The following is a 27765-nucleotide window of genomic DNA, read 5'->3' on the forward strand; positions in this document are numbered from 1 at the left end:
CACATGACAAATACCCTTTTTTTTCACAAATGTCTCAAACTCCGCACATGTCACAAACTAAAAACACTAAAACTTTCTCTGAGTTTCTAGATGGTAACTTGGAGAGTGTAAGTATTAGTTGGATAAATGTCCAGCCAACTGGAATGTGCACCCACAATCACTAGAAACATTGTTTGAAGGACTGGTCCAGCTTAGCCCACATGAATCATTGACCATGGAGAATCAGGTCATTTCCACAGATGTAACAAAGCAAGGGCTGGTGCCTTTTGGTGTGACTGACACTCGTGACAGTTCTATCTACATCCCGATCCATTCCTGGCCACATATATGATCTATAAAGCCTTTCATTTTTGTCATTCCACTATGTGTCTAATGTAGCAGTTTAAGCATCTTCTCTCCACCTTTGGTCGGAATAATAACTTTAGCTCCCCAGAGAACACAGCCATCCCTTACACTTTGCTTTGTTCTTTTCTGATGGAACGGTTTCAAACACATATCAGTTTCTGCAGGCCATCCTTTAAGGATGTTTCCATGGACCTGAGACAGTATTGCATTGTTTGTGGTCTAGATCGCGGTCTTTATTTAATTTGCATTGACCAATGACAATAGTCCAGTAAACAGGGCCCAGGGGCATGGAAGCAGAAGAGATGGCTCCACAGAAAAAAAAAAAAAAAAAAAAGGTATTAGAGGCAGATAAACAGGCCCTAGGAGATACAAACCAAGAAAAGTTTCTGAGGGATCCAGTGAAAGAGATGACCCCTGACTATGGGCAGGGGCCAAAGGCGGCTACAATGACCTTAGATGACGAGCCAGGGCGAGGAACAGGGCGAGGAGCAGGAGACATGAGGAGGTCCCTGGACAGAAAATTGTATCCAGCTGTGCTGCAATGGTCAAGGCAAGGAGGTGGAGACAGAAGGAAGTCCCTGAATAGAAAACTATGTCCAGCGGAGCTGCAACGATCAAGGCGACGAGCAGGACGGTCATGACGTTTGGTCCTGGCTCCAAGCGAGAGAGGGGGTAGAGACCAGACCGACCGCCCTGATGATGATGATGATGATGATGGTGAAAACAGTGAGACACAGATCTGAGTGTCATCTGCAGAACTGTGGTAGGACACATTATTGCTGTGTATTAACTGGCCTAATAGAATAATATAAGTGCTCACTGTATCACTCATTAATAGCAGAAAATAAGGTATCCAAATATTACAATCTAAATATAAATAATATATATAAATCCCAGTATGCCACAATTTTATTACTAACTGTTGACAAAAGCATTGACCTAATAACCCAGTTGTAGTCTTCACTTTGGTTCGTCTCTTTATTTCTAGACCTTTCTCTTTTCTGTGAATGGACCGCGTGCGTTTTATTGTGAAGGCGCGCCCGGCCCTGTGGCTCCCCCTGGCGGTCTCACTCGAGCCTCACACCCGCGCAGTGCTATTCCCGTCCTCTCGTTCAGACTCGGCACAGCCATTTCCCAGCGACACACCGGCGCAGGACCAGCAGCTGCAGCGGCTTCGGTGATCTACGCGCCCGGCGGAGGAGCACTGTCCCGCGGCCTCCTCCTCGCTCCAGGACGACCCTCCGTGCGCCTTTCCCCGTGATCGTGTTTCGCAGCGTTTCTTGGGCGATGTGCGGTGGTGGTGGGGGCGCCTGCTCGGTGGATGTGTAGCGGATTTAGCTGCGGCACCGTCGGCTTGCTCTGATCAGGTAAAGCGCTCTTCTAATTGGTTTATTGTGGCGCAGGGAGCAAGCGGCTTTGGGTGATCTGATCAGCGGGGCTCTGGTGACAGTCGGGCCCGCTCGTGGTGCACCGTGGGCCGGCCTGCTGTGTCGCGGCGCGCCGGTAGCATCCATCCAGCCTGGTGCCTTTTTTTCAGGGGGAGGCGGGGGTTATATAATGCGAGCTCAGAGGACAGGGCGCACCGAGCCGCTGTCCTCTACATCTCTGCCCGCGGGGATCCAGCCCCCCGTGACCGAACAACCGGAGCCAAAATAGCGTTATAAACCAGCAACAAATGTGGAACTAAACCAGGACTAACCCGGACTAATCCAGAGCTGTCCCGGGCTACAGACAGCAGGTGCAATGGTAACCTACCCATGTAGCAGCCAGGCTAAACCTATAGGCAACACAGAAAATGGGCTAGACCTGTCCAGGACTAAACCGGGACTGAAGCAGGGCTGAAACAGGGTTAAAACAGGGCTGGCGTTTTCCCACATAGGTTTCAGCCTCCTGTTATATGTGTCATTTTGAGGACACAACTCAAAAGATATAATATTTCGTCTTAAATTGTTAATTGGCATTCGTCCTAATGGTTCATCATTCTCAACCCAATGGCAGCTACCCAGGACTAAAGAGATTCTTAAGGACAGGGACTAAACCAGGACTAAACAGAGTCTTAAGGACAGGGACTAAACCAGGACTAAACAGAGTCTTAAGGACAGGGACTAAACTAGGACTAAACCAGGACTAAACCAGGACTAAAGAGATTCTTAAGGACAGGGACTAAACCAGGACTAAACAGAGTCTTAAGGACAGGGACTAAACCAGGACTAAACCAGGACTAAACCAGGACTAAAGAGATTCTTAAGGACAGGGACTAAACCAGGACTAAACCAGGACTAAACCAGGACTAAAGAGATTCTTAAGGAGGGAATCTGGAATATAACTGAACAGGGACTAAACCAGGTCTCAACCTGGACTAAACTAAGACCAAACCAGGATTAAACCAGGACTAAACCAGGACTAAACTAAGATTAAACCAAGACTAAACCAGGACTAAACCAGGACTAAACAATGACTAAACCAGGACTAACCCAGGACTGAACCAAGACTGAACTAGGACAAAGCCAGAACTAAACCAGGACCAAACCAGGCCAAACCAAGACTAAAGCAGCACTACACCAGGAGTAAACCAAGACTAAACTAAGACTAAACTAAGACTAAACCAGGACTAAACCAGGAATAAACAAGGACTAAACTAAGACTAAACCAAGATTAAACCAAGACTGAACCAGGACTAAAGCAGGACTAAACCAGCACTACACCAGGACTAAACCAAGACTAAACCTGGACTAAACCAGGACTAAACCAGGACTAAACCAGGACTAAACCAGGGCTAAACCAGCACTAAAGCAGGACTAAATCAGGACTAAACTAGCGCTGTCCCAGGTGACAGACAGTAGTGCAATGAAAAACCAAGTTCTGAGCCAGGACTAAATCAAAATCAAAACCACTAGCCCTGTAAGATACCTAACCAAGATTAAACCAGGACTAAACTAAACACACAGTTCCTGGAACATGGAACTATGTGGTCTATGTGATCATGTTTATGACTTTGGATAAAACAAAAGGTTCATAAACATATTTGAGATGTTGCCTGTATTAATATTCTTGCCTGTATTACTGTATTATTAACGCCTACAAGTTTAATCCTAAACAGGTTCTACATTTTATTGGGCTGAAGCCAGAAATTATTTTAGAAATCGTAAGATATATTTTATTTTATTTAAGAGAAGCTAACTTACACCAAACATATACCAACATATTTCTGTAAATGTTTACAATGAAATAACAGCACTGTCTTTAAAGCGACTGCACTGATACTCAATTTTTTAAGTCCACTTTTGTCTTTTGTCTTGGAGCAGCAGAGCAAATGTTTCACACAACAGAAGTAGAATAATTGATAAAACTGCAAGAGATTTGCTGTAGTTGAAACTTTCTTTGGCTTTTAAAAATATTAGTTTAGAATTGGTTTAACTGGACTGTTCTCCAGATCTGAGCCAGAATCCCAGTCAGGAGTACCTCGCTGGAGCCCCAGGAGTACCTCTTGTTCTTGTTGCTTGTGGTGCCTCTGTGGTGATCTGAGTCTTATCAGGGCCAGTTGTTTATCTCTACCTTACAGACGTCTGACACATTCACATAAATACTACCATTACTATTGATACTACTGCAGTACAACAGTGGAGGAAGTACAAGGAAGAACAATAATTAGGTATTAAGTAAATTTACAGTAGATTCAAGTAAGGCTGAATGATTTATGTAAGTTTAATGATATGAATGAATAATATATAAGTTTTAATAACAGGATTTGGTTACAATTTCACATTTTAACTTGTCCAGATGTCTAAACTACAGGATTAGATGTTTTTTTTACAGAATAAGACAGGAGATTTTGTTGTTTGTGGAGGTAATTATGGTACTTTAAAAATTGCAGCCTTTGCGATTTGCTAATTCTGTTTTACAGCCCTAAAGGAGTAAATACTTATTACTTTCAGCTAAGTACATTAAAGAGCAGGTACCTGTAAAAGTACTTTCTGTCTGGTTTGATTGGTTATTTCTAGGGCTGTAAAGACATTTTTGGTCGACTAAAGATGTGTCCTGTCAAGCGATTAGTTGACTAAAAAGGGGGCATGGGAAAACCTCTCAAAAGTACTACGGATCTCTATGTATCTGGCCCAAACTGCACTTATAAGACCACACCTGCAGGGGGAGTTCATGCAAAAATAACTATTTATGAAGAAAAAAGTAGTAGGAAACAATGTATTTAAATGAAGATTAAACTTGTGAATCGTGAGTTTAGTCTGTCTTTATACAAATAAATATAAAAAATGACAAATCTTCAGCTAACTCATTCACTCACTAACTTCTCCTTTCTGCTGTTGTCCCATATAAATCCTTATAATCTAAATAAAATGAGTCGACTAAGACGCCATCGACCAATTCATTGACTAAACGTCTTAAGGACTACAGCCCAGTTATTTCTTTAGCACATTCTTCCTAAAGGTTTTGAATTCAAGTGCAGCTTTGAGGAAATACAAGTGATAAAGTGAAAGTGAAGAAATAGATTGAGTCGCTTCCGTTTACCAAAAAACAGCACAGTTCTCAAAATCACTCATTTAACTCCAGTTCGTTTAATCTGTGTGAAATATTTTGAATGCACTTCAGTACTTTTACGTTACTGTTTTGTGTGATACTGTTACTTTGTTGCCCATATACTGGATGTACTTTTACTTAAAGAACAAAAATAGAGCTGCAAGATGAATCAATTTGAATGGATGCAATTAGCAAATTGCAAAGACAAATATTTTTGAAGTTCCCTTAATTTCTACCACAAAGAACAAAATCTCTTGTCTTCTTCTGCATAAAAAGTGCTAACCCTGTAGTTTAGATCTGTAAAACATGTTCTGAACTGTGATTCTTGTGTTACTTTGTCAGTTCATATTTCAGTTTTTTGTCAGTTCTTCTGGAATAGATTAGACGTTTCTCCCAAATCATGCAGCTGTAGAATTAGAATGAACTTGAGTACTTTTTCTGCCACGATAGCAGTGGTGCACACACCACAGTGTACTGGAGCCTTATTGGACTGAACAATGAACAGATAGATCCCAGCTTAGATAGAGTTAAATGTACCCTAAAGAATTCACAAACTATTTTATTGAGGTTTAGATTTGAGATGCTCTTGGTGTCCCATTTTAAAGTTTTAGAAGCTGGAGTTAACATTTGTTATCCAGATTTCTGCTCCTTTCTGCTCTTCTGGCTCTGCTTCTCTGGCTCTGCTCCTCTGGGCCTGCTCCTCTGGGTCTGCTCCTCTGGTTCTGGTCCTGTCTGCTCCTCTGGTTCTGGTCCTGTCTGCTCCTCTGGCTCTGCTGCTCTTGTCTGCTCCTCTGAGTCTGCTCCTCTGTCTCTGCTCCTCTGGCTCTGCTCCTTTGACTCTGCTCTTGTCTGCTCCTGTTTAACCTGATGATCATTTGGAAACAGTGTGAATAATTCAACGGTGATTTTTCTGGAGCGTCAGTGAACGCGGCTCAGAATCACGAGGAGGTGTTGGGTTTCGAACACAACACGAGGCTAAATATAAACCTCAGGGGGAGCCCACCTCAAGACACAGCTTAAAGGGAGGGTAGAAGAACTTATTTGTACTTTTGTTTTGCATGGTAGAGTAACCCAAAATTGTACTCAAGTAAGAGTAACTTTAACATTACCATTAAATAATGGCAAGGCAAAGCAAGTTTATTTGTATAGCACAATTCGTATAGCACAATTCGTATACAAGGAATTCAAAGTGCTTTGAAGAATAAGAAAGACATTAAAATCACAATACAACTAATCAAAACATACATAATTATCATAAAATGAACATCAAAAGAGAAAAGTGCAGATTAAAAACCTTTCAGTCATATGCACAGCTAAACAGGGCCGTTTGGAGCCTGAATTTAAACATTGTCAAAGTAGAGGCTTCAGGAAGACTATTCCACATTTTAGCTGCATGAAACACTGATTGTCCATGTTTAGTCCTGACTCTGGGACCAGCAGGAGGCCGATGATGACTTCAGTCTTGTCTGAGTTTAGCTGTAGAAAGTTGTTTTGTCTCCACACACTGATCTGCTGGATGCAGTGGCAGAGTGAATCCACTGGTCCATATTCACCTGCTGCAGTGAGACATAGATCTGAGTGTCATCTGCAGAGTTGTGGTAGGACACATTATTGCTGCGTATTAACTGGCCTAACAACAGCATGTAGAGATTGAACAACAGGGGTCACAGGATTGACCCCCTGGGGCACCCCACAGGTCAAGGACATTTTATTAGAGACACATTTTCAAATTTCAAAGTACTCCCTGTTTTTCTAGCTAAGACTTGAACCAGTTTAGCACCGTACCGGAGATGCCCACCCAGTCCTTTAGTCTCTGTAAGAGGATCCCATGATTTACAGTGTCAAAGGCAGCACTCAGATCTAACAGGATCAAGACTGAGACTTTGCCTGCACCAGTGTGTGATGGACAATATATCTGGTAATTCAAAGGACAGAAAAATGAGACAAACTCAATTATATTTGAAGGAGTGGTGCAAGAAATACAAATCATTTCATATTGTCACCATAAAGCTTTTGTTACTTGTAGACTAACTCACAGTGGGAAAAGAAACCACAACTTTTACTCAAATTAGAGTACTGTTGCTTCAGTACAAATATTTCTCAAGTATGCTGGTAGAAGAGTATTCTGAAAAGTACAATTTCTTTAATGCAAATGTAACTGAGTACTACTCACCTTATTGTTTTGTCTAAACATTTATTTCCCGCTTTTCTTTTCTGGTTTGTCGAGTAACATTTCTATATTTTAGGCTTCCTCTGAGAATAGCTTTATTGCAAATACAATTTACAGTACCTTATTTTTCAAGTATATTAACATATCTAACTGGTTCCTGTCTCTTACTGACCCACATCGTCACATCTCTAGTATTCACATACATGAGTTTTCACACGTGAAGCATGTCACCATAAACAATGTATTAACATGTTTCACTTTTGTGAGGGTTCGAATAGTGCCTGGGAGAGATCACTAAATTACTCAAACAAGCATGAATGACATATAAAACCTCTTCAGGCATGTTTTTAATGATGGAACGACATTCTAACATGATAGAATGCTCCAAAAAGGTCTTTTTATGCATAATACCCCCTATTTAAATACAGAGTGATTTGTCTCAAAATGCTTTGACTCCTTTGTTGTACGGCCTGGAGCAGATCTGAGCAATAGAAGATTCTGGTCTCATCTAATGAGAATCATCTCTTCTGATTCACTACAAAGAGTTGATTCTTAGAATCCTATCTGAGTTGAAACACTACCATCACTACCTCCTCCTTTTTTCACTACTACTACTGTCACTACTACTACTACTACTATTACTACTACTAAAACAACTTTCATGTGATCTTAGCCCAGAGTATTTTTGCAGTTGACTCCAGCCCTGTAGCTTCCTATTACTGTTACTTTTACTACTTCTTGTATTCTTGAAAATATTTTTTCAGAGAGAAAGACATTTTATTAAACAGTTTAAGGTAATGCGTTTAAAATATATTCACTTTATCAAAGAATATAAATTCATATATATTTCCAGTTTTTAAAAAGTCCTTCATCTGGACCAGGCAACCTCTAAAATGAACTGAAAAGTCCAGTTAAAAAAGATAAAAAAGAATCCACATTCTTACACACTCATACTCACTCATACACACTCATTACATACTCAGTTACGAAATCCTCAGACCTATTTTAGAATTGGAAGTTGTTTTTTTTTTGTTTTTTTTTTTTTTTTTAAAGACGAGGATGAGTCATGCTGCTGCGTCTCCCACAGCAACCACACATCTCCACTTCATTCACAAAAATGGCAACCAATAGGTCCTGGTTCATACCTGCTTCAGACCTGGTTTAGTCCTGATTTAGACCTGGTTTAGACCATTTAGTTCTGGTTTAGATCTGGTTTATTTCTGGTTAGACCTGGTTAAGGACTGCTTTAGTGGTTTAGTCCTTGTTAAATCCCGTTTAATTCTGGTTCGTCCTTGAATTATAACTGGTTTAGCTTTTGCCCTGGTTTGATCTTACTTTTCGCATTATTTAGTCCTGCTTCAGTCTCCTTTTAACCCTGTATTAGCCCTGGTTTAGTCCTGGTTTAGTTTTTCTTGTTTAGTGGTTCCAACCTGACATAACCAGGACTAACCCAGATCCACAGCCTCCCTCTTTCTCTCTCAACTATTTTTCATCCTCTCTATCCCTCCTCTCCCTCTCTCCTCTTTGGGGGGAGGTGTGGAGTGATGCTGCTGTGATGTCATAATCAGTCGAGTAAAATCTGGGTCAGACTCTATAGCGGTTTCCACCTCGACTGCATCACTGGGTCACCACAGCTGCATCATGGGAAAAGGAGTCTCTTACACTGCTAGAATCCCTATACTTAATCCTATACTTGAACGGGAGATGGTCAGAATTCTATGGTGGAATTTCCTGTTTGACTGTCAGATTACAGATTTGTTGATCTGGTTTATGTTTAATATCTCAAGGCCTATCTGCATTAAACAAAACTGTCACAAAGTTCAACATCTTCTCTGTCAACATAAATAATCAAAAGTGAAATTATTTGTTCAAAATATCTTTATAAAGTGGTGCCATTATTCAACCCCAAAGATGTGAGATGTCAGTTAAAAAGATTTTAAGTCATAAAATAAATATGATTAATATATATGAAAATATAAGTTCTTACAAGTGGAGCCAATTCCAAACAAATAATGATAAGGTTAAATTTTCTTGGATCATAAATTTAAATATTTCTTTCAAAAACAGTGAATCTCTCATAGTATTATACAGGTCCCTGTCCTCCATCTGAAATTATGACACCATCAAATTCTAAACCGTGACTTCTTAGTATTGTACAGAAAGCATCCTTACCGTTCTGTTCTTGTCTGCAGGTCTGTGTGACTCTCCTGATTGGCCGATGCTGCGCTGTGGACGTGCCTGAGTCTCCTGATTGGCCGGTGCAGTGCGGAAGGCGGGCCCGTCTCTCCTGATTGGCTGGTTTGGCTGTCAGTCATCATGCCGCTGTTAAACCTGGCCCCGCCCTGCTCTGGTCCAGACAACTGCTCATCTCAGAGTGAGTCGAAGGCGTACTGTTACTCGGCTCGCATCAGGAGCACCGTGCTGCAGGGACTGCCCTTCGGAGGAGTGCCCACCGTACTCGCACTCGACTTCATGTGCTTCCTGGTCAGTTTTTATCTTTATTTAACAAACAACAGTATTTAGTAAAAGAAAAAAAACAGACGTTTAGCTCACCCAAGTGGCTTCTTCAGTTCTGAACTTCAGTTCAATTGACAGAACAGAATTTTTCTTTTGCTATAGTTCATACGTGGACGCCAGAGGAACTACACAAAGTTGTATTTAGCTTTCTAAATCTTGATACTCCTGTATTCAAGACATCATTGCTCTGATCTCCCCCCACCACTATCTATAGGAGGTACAGAGAGCAGCACGACTCTTTGTTGTGATGACTTTCATGGCAACATCAGTTTCCATTGGGCACCTCAGTTTTCTAAGGTCTTTTAGGTCAATATTATAACATAATAATCCACGGTCATAGATTATAACTATATAGCAGCCACAAGCACAATAGGTCATCTTAAAGTACTTCCTGGTCAGTCTGTGCTCACTGTAGGATACAGCTGCTGAACGGGGACACGGATATATGTACCTGTTTTATTTTATTACTTCCTGTTACATGCACACGTGTTTAGCAAATTTTTAAACACCTGTACCTCATTTTTTCCCAAAAATTTGCCCAAAGATGAATATTCTTCCTGATTTTAGACAATAAAAATGGTTTATAATTAGATATAGACAGGACACAGCAGACTTATTTTAATCTAAAGAGCTGCAATCTGATTGATGGAAGTGTCACAACAACGGAAATTTTCCCGTCAAGAGAAAAGCAGACATCTTCTCTGTCCACAAATGCACAAAGCGCTGCACATGTTCACAATGTATTTTCATGCTTGGGCTTTGACTTCCACTTGGTGATTGGCCTGCCCGATGCTGGACAAAATTTGAATATTCCGGAGTATCTCGAGATGGATTCTTGTGAGTTTGTGAACTCACAAATATCGTGAGCATCCATCTTGCAGTGCAAGGTTACTTAAGTATCCAGTTTGAGATTTATAAATGGCTGATGTTAGCGTATCTTTCTTCTTTTAATCATGTTATCACGCCTGTTTGAAGGTGCTGCTGTTTGTGTTCTCCATCCTACGTAAAGTGGCCTGGGACTATGGACGCCTGGCGCTGGTCACAGATGCAGACAGGTGAGTTTTTATTTAATCTGGTGAACTGTTTTGAGGAGTTATTGTACACAGTATGCTGATTTATATGCTAAAAAATAATTCTGCTGAAATAAAATGGTCTGCTAGAATGTTGTTAAACAAATATTTAGATTTTTAAAAATTGTTTTTGAAGCTAAATTGTCCTTATATAAATTTATGTTATGTCCGGTGTAATTAAAGGCTACAGATGGTGAACCGCAGTGGAGACGAGAAAGAGTAGTATGTTCTGGTGTTGTTTTATGTTTTTTAATCATTTGATTTTAATTTTCTTTTGGTTTGTTTGAGTTTGAAGAGTTTGAGTTTAAAATAATAAATATTCTGTTCTTACAGTGTGCTGTGCGTGAAAATGGAGAGATATCAGTGCCACAAATCTCAAACCAAATCAAATGAACTGACAGGAAATCAACTCTTAAACATCACAGATCAATCAATCACTTTATTTGTCCCATAGGGGCAGTTTATGCACACGGAACAATAAAATACAATAATAAAAAGCTAAAAAAAAAAAAAATCTCAGTGCAGCTCAACATGTAGAGTCATCAGATCCTGCGTCAGGGCAGTTTAAGGAGTGTAGCAGCCCTCAGGACAAAAGTGTCCCTTCGCTGTGTCCTCTGTGTTCATTGTGTCCTGCAGTGTGCTGCAGCATGGGCGTCACAGCAGCGTCCAAGGGAGCTAGGTGAACTCTGGAGACAAAACAGGAAAGACTCTCCTAAGACTCACTCTTACTGCACTCTGTTGTTGTGATGAGACTTTGAACTGCACATGCTTCACTTCTTAGTTGGCCAAAATCACAAAATGTTAAGTTACCCATGGTGACAACCAGCACAAAATCTGGAAAGAACTGAGACACGACTAAATCAAGACTGAATGAGGACTAAACCAGGACTAAACCAGGACTAAACCAGGACTAAACCAGGACTCAACCAGACCTGTGCCAGGACTTAATCAGAGCTGAATCAGGACTATATGCACAAAACCAAAATGTCAAAACCAGGATTAGATCAGTATCAGAAATCAGAGGTAGGCCAGGACAACATTCATTGGAAATTAAGTTTAAACCAGGATTAAACCAGGGCTAATGGGGCGTTCTCGTCATCCTCGGAGGCTGGATTTTCCGTGGTCCAGCTAATCCAAAATCCAAACCAGGTCTAAACCAGGTGTTAATCCAAACTAATGTAGGCCTATTATCCAGAAACCAAACATGAACTAAACCATAAGCCATAACAAACAGTAAACAACCAGGGCTAAACCAGATCTAAAGCGAGACTAAACCAGGCTTAAAGAAAGACTACACATGGCCTAAATCAGGACTAAACCATGCCAAAATCGGTTCCAAAATCTGGAATTAGGTAAAAGTCACAAAATGAACACTAAACCGGGACCTATTTTAGGCCTTGTGAAAGTGTCACATATAAATATAAAGATAAGTCTATCCTATAATTGTGGCTCTAATGTCTCTCCATATTTGAACTGTTTGTGATGCTAACAAGCGCTAACATACTAATCTTTACTTCAATGCTTGTAACTTTATTTAAAATCAGCCGACGACGAGAGCGAGAAAACTATGAACCGGTGAAAAGGTAAAACGTGTATGTGACCTGTTGAAGTGTTAGCGCCTTAGCTAACCCCCTTTAGCATCCAGAGACAACCCAGTGTGACGTGGATCCAAAACTAAGACGTTAACTAACTAAGAGTTTTTTGTGAAATATTTGGGCACTATGTTACCGATGAGCCTTTGTGAATGTGGTGTTTGAAATCTGCCTGACAACAAGATGGAAATGAGACGAAAACAGGACTGAACTAGGATTAAACTAGGACTAAAACAGGACTGAACTAGGCCTGAACAAGGACTAAAACAGGACTGAAGGAGGAGTGGTTTGGGATTTAAAATGAACGAAGACTGAACCAGAATTAAATAAGAACTAAATTGTTTTGAAGATGGACTGAACTTTGATTAAATGACCAAGAGCTAAATAATGAATTATACAGGAGTAAAATAGGACTAAACTAGGACCAAACCGGATCTTAAATGAATCTAAACCAGGTCCAAACCAAGACCAGACCAGGACTTAACCAGCACTGAACCAGAACTAAACCAAGACTAAACCAGGACAGAAAGCTGGACTAAACCAGGATTAAACTCAGGACTAAACCAGGACCAAACTAGTACTAAACAAAGACTAAACCAGGATTGAACCAAGACTAAACCAAGACTAAACTAGGAATAAACTAGGACTAAACCAAGACAAAACCAGGACTAAACCTAGAACTAAACCAGGACTAGACCAGGTTTAAACCAGGACTAAACCAGAGACATAACCACTGAGTAGTTGTAGTATTTAAACCGGTATATTGACTTTCCTCTCGTCTGTTTTATTTGTCTCAGCGTTGCGTCTGCGATGCACTCGGACACTCCAGACCGTTACGAGCGCCTCACCTCCGTCTCCAGCTCCGTCGACTTCGAGCAGCGAGACAACGTAAGAACTACACTGTTGTTTTTTATCTTAAAAGCCACATGACATCACAAGGTGGAATAGAGTGTTCTCTGTCTGAAAGAAGAGCTCAGACTACGTTTTCAGCTCAGCAGATTCAGCAGGTTAATAAGTGTTTAAGCTGTCAATTAATATTGCATTGATGTTTAAAAGTTTTCTCTTTAGCAATGCACATTTTGTCTACAAATCCATTGTGATATATTGCTGTATCGATATTTTGAGTACAGGCCTAATCTGAAATGATGTGTCGTCTGCTTTATGTTTGCAAGCTCTCAGAATGCACTGTGTTTGTGCAAGTAAAAAATGACAGATTTTCAGGATTACCTAATTATGACTTTCTTTGATGGTACAGTAATCGTTTATTTTTTTTAGACAGTTTGTGACAAAAAGTTGTGAAGAAAAGTACAAAAATACACAAAGTAATGATGAGTTCTTAACCAAAATACTTCTACCTATGTCATCAACATGGAAAATTCCATCTAAAATGAAGGGACAATTCTGGCAATTTAAACATCCATTTAAATTTTCTATATTACACAAAATTGACTGTTGTGAGCTTTATGTCATGTTAGAATGTTGTTACCTCAAAAACATACCTGGAGTTTGTGTTTCATTCACACATGTTTCAGTAACGCTGCATTATTGGACTGTCTACATCTCTCAAGTGCAAAATAAGGTGGAACGGGTGGAACAGAGTGTTTTCTGTTTGACAGAATTAGTTATGTAATTACCTCTATGTATGTCACTGCTGCCCATATCCAACCAGAGTAAAAAGTAAAATTATGAACTTCACCAATGAGAAACTTAAATTAACAATGCAAGATTTAAGTATACTCTCATGTGTAATTATGTTTTAGTCAAATTGATAGTCTAACCTGTCATATGCACTTTAAATTCCTTCTAGTTTCACAATTCTGTTACTAAACTAAGTCCTCAATAAACTCAATAAACTCTTTGTTCATTATGAATTAAAGTGGACTTATTATAAAGTTTGTCTCCCTCTCGTAGTTCATTAACTCCATACATAAAAAAATACTTGGTCAAGACCTAATCATGAGAGGTACAAATACATAATACTATTTAAAGGGAACTGTAAAATTATACATTATGGGGAAAGATATTACACTTATAAATGTTACAATATACAATGTGTGATGAAGTCAAAATTACAGTTTGGTGCAATGTTCAACTGTCCCTCCACCAAGCTGTTTGGAACTGCAGAGATGCAAATGTCTCTGTGTGTCATGGGGTCTAATTATGTGTAAAAGCGGTTTACCTTGTAGTTTAGATCTCCACAAACCTGTTCTGAAATGTCCCTGTGTGTCAGATACCCTCCCTGTGTTTCCATGGGATCTGTTGTAGGTTAGTTGTAGTTTTTGCTGACTCATTGTTCTCCTCCCCCCTCACTGCTGCGTCAGACTTGGGACTCTGATGAGAAAGTCCTGGTTTCGTCTATAGTCTAATCCAAATCTAATCCCGTTAACCCAGAGACTCAAAGGCCACTCCCACTCGCTGTGATGTCATCGATCTCCTAGTGTCCTACTCACCTCCTCATCTCGTTTCCTTATCTCCTCCTCAGCTTTTCCTTTTAAGATCTCTTTTCAAAGCTGTAGAAAGATATCCAGACACTACTTGTATAAAAGTAGATACTTATTTGAGCAAAAATCAATAATAAATTAAATCACTTAAAAAGGAGAAAGTTGGAAGCATCGGAATGTATTTTAAAGATGGTGTATTTTACTTGTATGGGGCATTAACTGCAATAACTTTCACTTTTGGTTTTGACACCCTAAGTACCGCCTCCCTTTGCTCCCCATGTTAAGTCACTCCTCCTTCAGAGCACTATCACAACACAGTCAGCGTGCATCCTGCTGATGAAACTACTGCACGTCACATCACGTTTGTCAAGTTGCTGTGTACTAATCAGAATGACGCTCTCCAAATAAAACGCTCTAATTCCTGTACGCTTATTTTTCAACTTTACTTTGCAAATTGCTTCTTGACTGGTTAAAACTATAACTTATATTTACAACCAGTATTGTCCCACCAAATAAAGTATAAATTAGAGAATCATCAAAACCTGTCATACGCACAGTCATTTGAACTTACCTAGACACTTTTTGTAGTGTTGGAACTTTAAGTTGATCTTTGGCCCATGTTTTTCAACATTTTTGCATCCACAGAGGCACAAGTTATGAGCTATCCTATTACTTAAATATTTAAATATTTAAAGAAAAGCATATTTTTATGAGATATGTTTTTTATTCCAGGGTTTCTGTTCGTGGTTGACGGCCATCTTTCGAATAAAGTGAGTATCTGCTCCAGTCTGCTCCTCCGGCTCTGCTTCTCTGGCTCTTCTCCTGTCTACTCCTCTTTCTCAGCTCCTCTGGCTTTGCTCCTTTGGCTCTGCTCCTCTGGCTGTGCTCCATTAGCTCTTCTCCTCTGGGTCTGCACCTGTCTGCTCCTCTGGCTCTGCTCCTCTGGCTCTGCTCCTCTGGCTCTGCTCCGCTGGCTCTGCTCCTCAGGCTCTGCTCCTGTCTGCTCCTCTTTCTCAGCTCCTCTGGCTTTGCTCCTTTGGCTCTGCACCTATGGCTCTGCTCCTCCACCTCTTTTTCTCTGGCTCTGCTCCTTTCTTTTCCTCTGACTCTGTTTCTCTGGATCTACTCCTCTGCCTTTGCTCCTCTGGCTCTGCTTCTGTCTGTACCTCTGCCTCTGCTTCTTTGGCTCTTTTCCTTTCTGTTTCTCTTTCTCTGCTCCTCTGGCTCTGCTCCTCTGACTGTGCTCCTGTCTGCTCCTCTCCTCACCTGTCTCTTGTTTATTCACAGAGATGAAGAGATTCGTGAAAAGTGCGGAGAAGATGCGGTCCACTACCTGTCCTTTCAGAGACACATCATTGGACTTCTGGTAGTGGTTGGTGTTCTCTCTGTGGGAATAGTTCTTCCGGTGAACTTCTCGGGAGACCTGCTCGGTAAGACTCGCTGTATGATATGGTATATAATGCAATTCTTCTTTCAGCCCTAAAGACATTAGGGCTGAAAGAAGAATTGCATTTGTAGAATCTGTCAACCCAAAGTGAGCTCATTCTATTTTCTGATTGGCTAATCTATAGAACTGTAGTCATTTTTTTGATTAAATGGTCATTTTTGTCTCGAAGTTAACTGGAGTTTTTAAAGTGACTGTACAGTTTAATCTCACTCATCAATATTTTGTTAATCCCACGGTGCATGATTTTTGGTCAAATAATTGATGCACGGTCCTTGCCTTTAATGAACTGTTATATTCCTACATAACTATCTTTATTAACCGTCTGCAATAAAGGCATTTATCATTTGTATGGCCCTCTACACTCCCATAAAATCATGTGACTGTAAAACTGATCTTTTTAACTTTAACATGAAACTGTGGTGTGTTCAGTCCGAATTCTGAGTGCTGAAGCTTTTCTCATCATGGGATCACCAGGCCCTCCCTCCAAAGAAGGTACCACCGGGTCAAACTAGGTCAAACGCAGACCCTACAGATATTCCACGGAGAGCGCCCTGTGTACAGTCACCCTTAGAGATGATGCCCAATAGAGAATACTCCATTGAGGATTGTAGCAGTAGTGTATTCCCTTTTAGTGTGTGGCTAGAGCTGTGCAATAAACCAAATGGACCACAATGGAAATGAATGTAGCATTTAGAGCTAGCCACAACCACATAATAAAGCATCAGATGGTGTGATCAGTTGAGTATTAATTCATGTTTGAGTCTGGTTTGCTTACATGTGTAGATATGTTCCGTTTTAGTTTTGTGTGGCGTAGTGCCGTGCAGTTCACACAATAAGTAACTTAGGTAACAATAATTGTCTCTTTCCAGAAAACAATGCCTATAGTTTTGGACGGACCACAATCGCCAACCTCAAATCTGGGTAAGCACGTTATATTTACCTTATTTTAGGTTAAAGATGCACTATGTCACTTTTCTTTTGGAGAGTCTGCCACCTGTCGCTCTCCACGCATATTATTGCTTTGTATGGAATGTTCCTCAGTATGGCATTAAGCATATCTAAACTCACCTCAAATTCAAAAATATTAATGCTACAGTCCAATTAGTTTGGGGCATTTTTGATAGCATCTGCTTGTCTCCCTGGAGATATTGCTTTGCCTGGAATGTCCAATAGTATAGCATTAAACTTGTTCTTCTTCCATTTATTCAATTTTCAGTGTTTTTATTACTAAAAAAATCACTTGCTTATCTCCATGGACATTGATTGATGATGTTAGTAATGTCAGAAAGCAGTACTAGAACATTCCAAGCAAAACAGGGCTGCAGTGATTTATTGACTAATTGCGAGTAGTCAACTTAAAAAAAAGTATATATAATTACCATATTTTGATAAATGTAATTATAAAAACAGATACAAAAAATAACTTTTATAACAAAGAACGTCACATTATTAAATAAAAATGTTTCAAATTTGAAATATTCTCTCTCCAGAAGCATATAGTCACCATATTAAACCTTTATTTGGTTGACAATGTTATTAGAAAAAGTCTCAAAGAGAAATTTTATTTGACTTGTCGACTAATTAATCACTGAATCGTCGACTACTAAAAAGCGACATTTCCATGGAGACAAGCCAACCTAGGAACCCCCGCAAAGTTCCACAGTGCATCATTATTTGTTTGTTGCTGTGATTTTGTAGATATATTTGTGTTGTTATATATATTGTTTGTTTTTTACACCAGGACGAACCTCCTCTGGCTCCACACGACCTTTGCCTTCATGTACCTGCTCCTCACTGTCTACAGCATGAGACGTCACACCTCCAAGATGCACTACAAGGAGGACGACCTGGTGAGCCAATCACAGCCCGCTGAGAAAATTATCTGACCAATCACTGCTCAGATCACTCATACAACCAGCCGATTCATGGGATAAAACAAGGAGGCCAATTTGACCAATCACAGCTGTCTGTAAGAAATATCTGACCAGTGACAGAGCGGACAGCTTAAAACAACTGTTATAACCAACTGTTCAGATCCCAAATATAACCATTCTATTCTCCCACTTAAAAACATGGAAGGTTTCCTTGGTTTGTTCATTTGTATTCCTCTTTTTCAGGTGAAACGCACTTTGTTCATTAACGGCATTTCCAAATACGCGGAGGAGTCCCAAATCAAGCAGCACTTTGAGTAAGACGCTGTTATAACACTAGACTACCCCACAATATCTCATTTCAAAACCTTTGTACCACTTTAAAAAATATAGCCAGAGGTGTGTAGTACTCAGTTACGTTTCCCTCAGCAACTTAAAAAAATTGTTTGTCCTTTGAAAAAATCAGACTTTATTTAAAATTTAGTCCTTCAAATTATATGAACTTCAAAATTAATAGAATAATATGGCAGGTTTGTGTAGCCAAATATTTGTGAATTATTATTTCATTTAATCATATAATAAGCGGCACCATGATGATATAGGCTGGTACTGTTTATGTGACTGTGGTCTGCTGTGCCCCCTACAGGCAGGCCTATGAGAACTGCATCGTCCTGGAGGCTCGGATCTGTTATAATGTGGCTAAACTCATGTCTCTGAATGCTGAGAGAAAGAAGACTGAACGTAGCAAGAAGTTCTTCACCGACCTGATGTCCAAAGAGCACGTACCCACCATGATCAACCCCAAGCCCTGTGGTCACCTGTGCTGCTGCGCCATCGCCGGCTGTGAGGAGGTAAGAACTGGTTTAGATCTGGTTTAGAACTGATTCTTGGTTTAGTACTGGGTTAGACTTGGTGTAATCATTGTTTAGTCCTGGGTTAGACCTGGTTTAATTCTGGTGTAGTCCTGGTGTAGTCCTGGTTTAGATGTGGTTTAGACCTGGTTTTGCTCTTTGGTGTAATATACGTCTGTTCCGCAGGAGGAGGCGGTGAGCTTTTACACTAAACGTGAGGCGAAGCTGAAGGAGGAGTACAGAAAGGAGAAAGAGAAGGTCCACACCAAACCTCTGGGAATGGCTTTTGTCACCTTCCAGAATGAGGCCATGACCGCCATGTGAGTCTGACCTCATCTCCCCTTTCCCCAGACACCTCCCCTGACACCTCCTTCTTTCCCTGAACGCCATGACACCTCTCCCCCGACCCCAAAATCCAAACACACCTGATCAACCTTGCTACCAACAGGAAGTTCTGCTCAACTATTACAAGAGCAAACATGGACTGACCTCTTCATACAGACAACAGCTGGATGTATGCTCTGGGCTGAAGATTAAAGACGCCAAGTAGATGGTGCAGTGTGTCTTTGATGTATATTGACAGTCTCTCTCTTTCCCTTCTCCGCTTCACCTCACCCTCCCTCTCTCCATCTCTCTCTCTCTCCTCCATCTTTCTCCATTTTTTTCTCTACAGAATCCTGAAGGACTTTAATGCCTGTCAGGTGCAGGGCTGCAAGTGCCGACAGGAGCCACGCTCCTCTCAGTTCAGTGAAGTCCTCCACGTTTACAACTGGAGTGTCACCTATGCCCCAGACCCCCAGAACGTACGATGGTAAGCACCGCCCACCGACCAATCACAAACAAAAAAAATCACGTTCACAGGATAGAAATGAACTTTTCCTGAATAGCTTTAGAATGATCTTGAGCTGCATCAGAACAAGTATAAGACACATAGACTAGTATAAACCCATGGACCACTATGGAACACATTGGGACCACTGAAGTATTACACAGATAACACCATGTAGTAATATATAAGAAAGTACTGTGGTTTAATGTTGAAGATCACATTCTATTGTCTAAATCTTATAATTGTGGTTTTGGAATCAGTTTTGAGTATCAAGTCTATTCCTTAGTATTAAAATTTTAGTATCATAACAACACTACTCTCACCTGTCTCACCTGTCTTACCTTTCTCACCTGTCTCACCTGGCTCACCTGTCTTTCAGGGAAAACCTCTCTTTGGGTGGGATCTCGTGGTGGATCCGGTGCTTCATCATAAACGTGATTCTTTTCCTGCTTCTCTTCTTCCTCACCACTCCGGCCATCATCATCTCCACCATGGACAAGTTCAACGTCACCAAACCCGTCGAGTACCTCAACGTAAGGCCACGCCCCCCTCTGCCTTTAGGCCACACCCACACTCACTGTACTATGTTTATGTTTAGTATTATTTTTAGACCTACAGTTTACAGCAATTTTTAAAGCTAGTTTTAGCTCTAAAGTCAGACCAGCTCTCTGTAGAAATCAGACAATATTCAGACAGGGAATAAAGGTCTTGATATTGCATTTAATTGTCTTTAATTCTAACTAATGCCTGTTTCTCTCCTCTCTCTCATATCTCCCTTCTTATCTTTCTTTCTCTTTCCTTTGCGCTCCTTACTCCTCTCTTCCCCATCTACTTGTCCTCCCTCTCTCCCGCTCTCTCATCCACTCTCAACCTCTGGTATCTCTGCCCTATCTACACTGCCTCTTCTCTCTACCTCTCCTCCTCTTTCCTTCCCTCTCTCTCTTTTTGTGTCTCTTTTTTTCTGTCTCTTCTCTTAACCTTCCACCTCGCTCTCTGTCATCCCTCTGTCTCTCTTTCCCCCTTACCCCCCTCCTGTGCTCTCTCTCTCTTTTGTTCTCTCTCTATCCCTCTCTCACCTCCTCTCATACCCCCTTCTCTCTTCCTCTCTTTTGTATCTCTCCTCTCTCCATCCCTCTCTGTTTCTCTGCCTCTGTTCCCTCTCTCCCTCTCTCTTGCCCTCTCTTCTCTCTCTCCCTCTCTCTCCTTGTCTTGTCTTTCCCCTCTTCTCTCTCAGAACCCCATAGTAACTCAGTTCTTCCCCACTCTGCTGCTGTGGGCTTTCTCTGCTTTGCTGCCGACCATTGTGTACTACTCCGCCTTCTTTGAGGCTCACTGGACCAGGTAACAGTTCTAGCTTCACCTGTAACATGTAAAAGAGGATGTTTAGTGATGTGCACCAGAATCACACAAGAGCAGATAGCTTTTAGCTCAGGTGGCACTTTTGCAGGCTAATTATGATCTATAATAAAACCCCAAAAGGTTTACGCACTCAGAAATGCCTTTAAATGAGGCTCTGACCTCATGTAAATGTGTTTGATGTGTTTGTACCAGATGAAACGCTCTTGATTATTCATAATTTGCGATTTTTTAGAGCTAATGCTAGCAGCTATAGGAAAAAAAATACAGGGAACTGGCTCCAGTGTTCCAAAATCTTCTTGGACTAGTGACTAGAGAATGACTAAGTGGATGATAGCGTTAGCATCGAATGTCGCATCTACTAATGATATGTGTAATGATCGCGATGATTCCTCTAGCCTCATTGGCCTTATTCTTGAGGTGCTAAGTCCAGCTCTTGTGGCTTCGGACCCACCGTTCCTTGATCACATTTTAACTTGTTTCAGATCTGGAGAGAACCGCACCACAATGCACAAATGCTACACCTTCCTCATCTTCATGGTTTTGCTGCTGCCGTCTCTGGGACTCAGCAGGTCAGAGGAACTTTACTAAAATACAGCTCATTTAAATGTAAAAATGTTGAATGTGTTTAAAAATCCTAAATGTTTGTGTTGTTTTTGGTCAGTTCATTTCATGAATACTAGAAAATCTGAATCTATAAAGTGATTTCAAATTATTAATCAAGGTTTGTGGCAATTGAATTTGAAGTAACTCTCCCAAATTTCCCTTTACTCTCTGTTTCAGTCTGGACGTGTTTTTCCGATGGCTGTTTGACAAGAAGTTTCTGGCAGATGCTAAAATTCGATTTGAGTGAGTTTCAACATAAACAAACAAATTTCTATATTTTTTGAATGAGAAAAATTCCAAAAACTTACAAAAACTTAAAACAGGTCTCAGACATATAATAACAGTATACATTCACAAGACATGGGTTAATTACACATTAATACAAAGCTACACAGCCTTCACATGCACACAGATAGAAAGATAATTAACACATCTTATGGTATCTTCTTAAGAACGTAAAGTTAACATGTCCTTTTGTCAGACTTAGTAGTGCACCCTTAATGATTCCTCTTAGAAACAACATTACAAGTGGAACAAATAAAAGGTTTGTCCTTTTTCCTGTGTTATAACCAAAATAAAATATGAAATGAATGAACATGAATTTATAGAAAAAAATACTTATTTATTACTTTTTATGGTTCTCAATATTTTACTATATTTACTGCTTTAATCTGAATATTACAAAACATGATGTGATGGTTTATAATTTGAAGTTCATTAAATAATTCACACAATCTGGTATTTTTAAATGACAAAAATGAGAAAAAACAAAACCATATCTGAAGGAACACAAATGTTGAAATCATTTCATATTGTCAACATAAAGCTTTTGTCACTTTTAGACTTACAGTGGGAAAAATAACTAACTTTTACTCAAATAATAGAACTGTTACTTCAATAAAAATATCACTCAAGTAGGAGTAAAAGTATGCCACTAGAAAAGTAAATTTAAAAAAAAGTTAATAAAGTAAATGTAACTGAGTACGATCTTCCTCTGGCACTTCACCTTTTATATTGAGTTTTGACTGTGTTGTCTGTGGTGCTTTCAGGTGCGTGTTCCTGCCAGATAACGGAGCGTTCTTTGTAAACTATGTGATCGCCTCTGCGTTCATTGGAAATGCCATGGACCTGCTAAGGATCCCGGGTCTCATGATGTACATGATCCGACTGTCTCTGGCCCGGTCCGCAGCCGACCGCCGCAATGTGAAACGGGTGAGGATGCAACATATACAGTTATTATGTGGTCCTGGACGTGTTTTGACCTATGCACTGAACACTCCTCTCTGATCTATGTTATGATATACCGGTAGTTTCTTGGTCAAAAACATACCTAGAGTTGTATTTTTTATCCACACATGTTTAACAAACAAATGCTGCATATTTAGGCTGAATTCTTCTCTTAAACTGAAAACACGCTGTTCCACCTTGTGATGACATGTAGTAATAGTTTTGTGTAGTTTATTTTACAGGAACAATGTACAAGAGCATTGATCAAGAAAACATTGAAAATACGCTTTGTACCATTATAGCTCTCAAAGCCAATTTCCATCTTCAGTCCCTGAGTCATACAAAACACATAATACACAAATAGGATAAAACAATGCAATCTATATACAAATAGCGATAAAAATTACAACGGCATTAAATTGCTCTATCCCCTTCCCACTCGACTCTCTCTATGCCCTCTATGCCCTTAATCAGATATAATTCAGTTATTAGTTGCATGTTGTCTTTTCCTATATTTGTTGGCACTTAATGTGGGCACTTGTGTGTTTTTTTTTTTATATTTTCTTGATTCTGCTCTAAAGTTTTTGAAGTGTTGGCATAGATTTAAATGTGTTGATAGTTTGTTCCATTCTGTTGTAGTTTTAAAAGAGAATGCCTAGTGGACTAGAGCTGTTTTTCTTTTAGGTCTGCTACACTGATCATTGCATGTTGACCTTGTTGTTCTGATCTTCTTTTCAGATGTTAATGTGGCAAAACCTTTTGAGTGGTGAAAGTGCCATATTGTTTATAGTCTTGAACAAGAGCCGTAAACTTGCTAATTGAATAATGTTTCCAAAGCTTAGCATGTTATGTTTGCCAAGTATTTTGCAGTGATGATATTGTCGCAATTTTCTGTCGAACATCCTAAGTGCTTGTTTGTAGACAGGGTTTTATTGGTTTAATGTCTTCTTTGCTTGTGACAAACATGAACTACCAAAATTTAGACAATATTAATGCATTCATGTAGGTTTTAGCTCCTTGGGTTGTCAGTGCATTTCTTGCAAAACTGAAATTAGGCAAATTATATTTTAGTGTATAACAAATCGTTTTATATGGTTTTTAAATATTTAGATTTTAAATTCCATAAACTTGAGGGCATCTGACACACAGGGACACTTCACAACAGGTTTGTAGAGGTCTAAACTACAAGGTTAGCAGATACTGAGACAAGATATTTTTGTGATTATTTTGTGATATGTTTATTGCATACAGTTCCTTTAATGTTGTGAGATGAAGTCCTTTCTTTGTCCTCCTTCACAGCACCAGGCCTATGAGTTCCAGTTCGGAGCAGCTTACGCCTGGATGATGAACGTCTTCACTGTGGTCATGGCCTACAGCATCACCTGCCCCATCATTGTGCCATTCGGTCAGTGTGACTCCTCTGCATCATCTGAGCATCCTCTGCACCTTCATCTCCATCTAACCCTCTTCCCTACATATTCTGCTCCATCTGACTTTCTTTTCTGCATCCTTTGCTCCATCTGACCCTTTTTCTTTTCTGCTCCATCTGACCCTCTCCTCTCCCTTCTCTGCTCCTCTGACCCTCTCCTCTTCCTCACCTGCTCCATCTGACCCTCTCCTTCTCTGCTCCTCAGGTCTGATGTATATGTTGTTGAAGCACCTGGTGGACAGGTATAACATGTATTACGCATACCTACCGTCGAAGCTGGATAAGAAGATCCATTCTGGAGCCGTGACGCAGGTGGTGGCCGCGCCCATCCTCTGCCTCTTCTGGCTGCTCTTCTTCTCCACTGTCAGGACAGGTGCAGTACAGCAATTCAGATTCAAATCAACTAGGACAAGACTGGATAGCAACAAACAACTTGTATGTGCTCAAAACACACAATAATGTCTCATATTATAACATAAGAACTAAATCTGGACTAAACCAGGCCTAAACCAGGATTAAACCAGGACTAAAGCAGTTCTAGACCAAGTTTAATCAGGACTATCTCTGCTAAAGCTTGACTAAATTAAAACGAAAAACAGGACTAAGCCAGGACTAGACCAGGGCTAAACAAGGACTAAGTCAGGACTAAACCAGAGCTGAACCATAACCAAACCATCCTGAACCAGGGTTGATTCAATACTAAACAAGGACTAAACCAGACCTTAAATAGGGATTAAACCAGGAATAGACCAGGTCTAAACCAGTACCAAACCGGAACTAAATCAGGACTAAATCAGGACCAAACCAGACCTAAACCAAGAGGACTAAACCAAGACTAAACTAGGAATCAACCAGGACTATACCAGACCTAAAACAGGAACTGAACTGGCACTAAACCAGGACTAAACCAAGAGGACTAAATCGAGACTAAACCAAGACTAAACTAGGAATAAACCAAGACTATACCAGACCTAAAACAGGAACTAAACCTGGGACTAAACCAGGACTAAACCAAGAGGACTAAATCAAGACTAAACCAAGACTAAACTAGGAATAAACCAGGACTATACAGACCTAAAACAGGAACTAAACCAGGACTAAACCGAGACTCAACCAAGACTCAACCAGGAGTGAATCAGAACTAAACCAGGACCAAACTAGGTCTAAACCAGGACTAAACCAGGTCTAACTCTTCTGTCTGGTCTCAGGTTTTGAAACTCCAACCTCCATGTTCACTTTGGTGGTTTTGGTCATCACCATCGTCGTGTGTCTGTCCCACGTGTGCTTCGGTCACTTCAAGTACCTCAGCGCTCACAACTACAAGGTACTCAACATGATGATAACAGTTTTTAAAAATAATAGACGATATTGAAACTAATTTATGCCACTGATGCAATAACCTTAAACCAGGGTTATCCCCAAAAAATACTTTAAATGAGTAACATTGTAAATTAACATTACCTGCAATAAACTAATAGTAGACTGAAACACTTGTGTAGTTAGTTTACATCGACGTTGTGAGTAATAGCAGTAATTATTCAACCCTCTATATCTAAAATGTTATTGTAGAACAGACAAATAACGAAAGGTTTCCATCTAGTACAAAGAAAATGGACCCACAATAATTATTGTCCCACCAAAACTGTTGTTCCATCTTTCATATATTCAACAGTAAGTTAAATTAGTAATTATTGTGACAGTCGTACTCACAACTACAGTTTACAAAATATACTGCAAATACTCACATATGCAAGGCACATGATATACTGCAAATATATACTCACAACTACAAAGTACTTTATATACTGCACATACTCACTGCAGAGTACAACAGAATTCTGCAAACACACACAACTAGAAGGTAGAAGCAAGAAATATTACAAATATTCACAACTACAAGGTACACTATATACAACTACAAGATACTCAACATACTCACAACTACAAGATACAAATACTGCAAATATGTACTCACCACAAGGCTGTGCTGTTTGTCCACTTGAGGGTGCTAATTACTAATTTGTCACTTAACCTGTGGATTACGAGATAATGTCTTCAGAGTCAAGGAGTTTAGCTGTCTGTCTAGTTGTATATATACACACATATAGAGAGGGCAGAACAAAGCCACAGACAGCATTTACACAAACATATATACAAACAACTAGAAAGTACACAGCCAAAATACACATAGGAGTGAATATCACAGAGGCCACTGAAGGCAGCACAAATATAGATTTAGTTTGTTTTGTTTTTTTTTACCAGAAAGCTGCAGATTTACCTAGTTTGCACTAAAATGACCAAAAATGACTAGGAAGATGACAGTAGATAATGCTGTTCAAACACCATAAACACTATAGTGGCGAAAAAACAGTGCATTTAGTGTTTAGTTCCACTTTAAATATCGTTGGTGTTGGATCAATCAGAGGCTCAGGCTGAGTTTCTGTGTGATTTCAGATCGACACTAAAGAAGCTGATGTGGAGACAGTGGAGAACGGACGACCAGCGCGGACCACCACCTCTCCCACTGCTAAAACTCAGGTCAGTCACAGCACTAACCCCCATAAAGCCACAGACAAAGCCCTGTCCTTCCTGGTCTTAATCGTAGGCACCACTGAACAGAAAGCATATTTAACGCATGTTTAATCCATTTGTAAGTCGACTCTCAGTTAGTATACACCTGGAGTTAGTCTAAGAACAGGCTCAAGGAGTTCAAGGCGCAGGTAAATTCTCACTAATAACATTGAAGAAGGATTACAGAAGCACTCACTGCAGTGTGTCCAGATAGCAACAAGTTAACAAAAGCCCATCTAATCCATTTCTTTTTCTCTTTTCTCTCTCTCTCTTCCCCTTGCAGCCCGGACAGGCGCAGCAACAGCAGTCCTACATCGCCCAGGTGCTCCAGGACCCGAGCTCGGATGAGCCGGGTTCGGGCAGCGGCGAGGATGACCGCGGGTCCTCGCAGGACGATGACATCATCAACGCCAATAACTCCATCAACAGCATCAACGAAGCTGACTTCCAATCAGGCGAAGACAGTCTGATCGCCAACGAAGTGCGCCACTGACATGAGAGAGGGGAGGGGCCTACCGAAGAGGAGGAGGAGCCAAGAGGAGGCACAGGGGAGGGGCTTAACATAGACTGTGGGGAGGAGCCTAACGGAGAGGAGGAGGAGCCAAGAGGAGGAGAATGTACTGGAGAGGAAAGAGGAGGGGAGGAGAGAGGAGGAGAGGAAAGAAGAGGAGAGGGGTCCAGAGAAGGAGAAGGGGACAGAAGAAGAGAGGAGAGGGGAGAGGGGGACATAGAAGAGGACTCAGAGAGTGGATCCCTGAGAGAAGACGCTGCCCTGGGCCTGGAGATGGCGCTGTTGTCTCCTAAACCTCCTCCTTCATGTGGCTCTCCTGAAGAGAACTGCAGACCAGAGTCCAGATGACAGACCTTAAACAAAACGATTGTGTTCAAATTTCAAACTTATGCAACAAAC

General features: G+C 40.5%; 1 protein-coding gene across 2 annotated transcripts; it reads left to right on the forward strand.

Moving 5' to 3' along the window:
- Positions 1 to 1509: 1509 nt before the first annotated feature.
- LOC117377711 (CSC1-like protein 2) lies at positions 1510 to 27550 on the forward strand. 2 transcript variants are annotated; one of them, XM_055224881.1, is made up of 23 exons: positions 1510 to 1712; positions 9241 to 9532; positions 10541 to 10620; positions 10819 to 10857; positions 13025 to 13115; positions 15401 to 15438; positions 15956 to 16098; positions 16985 to 17036; positions 17857 to 17965; positions 18233 to 18303; positions 18633 to 18837; positions 19024 to 19157; positions 19511 to 19648; positions 20046 to 20199; positions 20901 to 21007; positions 21508 to 21594; positions 21806 to 21871; positions 22678 to 22840; positions 24155 to 24260; positions 24490 to 24657; positions 25493 to 25608; positions 26739 to 26822; positions 27139 to 27550. In XM_055224881.1, exons 2-23 carry the CDS (start codon positions 9365 to 9367, stop codon positions 27346 to 27348), a joined length of 2529 nt encoding a protein of 842 aa, XP_055080856.1. In that variant the 5' UTR covers positions 1510 to 1712; positions 9241 to 9364; the 3' UTR covers positions 27349 to 27550. The 2 variants fall into 2 exon arrangements, with proteins under 2 accessions (XP_055080856.1, XP_055080858.1); XM_055224883.1 differs by lacking the exon at positions 10819 to 10857 and having other exon boundaries at positions 1511 to 1712.
- Positions 27551 to 27765: the final 215 nt, after the last annotated feature.

This window comes from Periophthalmus magnuspinnatus, chromosome 1 (assembly GCF_009829125.3).
Source record: "Periophthalmus magnuspinnatus isolate fPerMag1 chromosome 1, fPerMag1.2.pri, whole genome shotgun sequence".
In the NCBI taxonomy this organism is placed as follows: Eukaryota; Metazoa; Chordata; class Actinopteri; order Gobiiformes; family Gobiidae; genus Periophthalmus; species Periophthalmus magnuspinnatus.

What these genes read in the sequence shown, in the direction of transcription:
- LOC117377711 (XM_055224881.1), top strand. Translation starts at nt 9,365, where the DNA reads ATGCCGCTGTTAAACCTGGCCCCGCCCTGCTCTGGTCCAGACAACTGC. An exon ending in CCGTCTCTGGGACTCAGCAG is followed by an intron (nt 21,595 to 21,805) that starts GTCAGAGGAACT and finishes TCTCTGTTTCAG; the next exon opens with TCTGGACGTGTTTTTCCGAT. An exon ending in ACCGCCGCAATGTGAAACGG is followed by an intron (nt 22,841 to 24,154) that starts GTGAGGATGCAA and finishes CCTCCTTCACAG; the next exon opens with CACCAGGCCTATGAGTTCCA.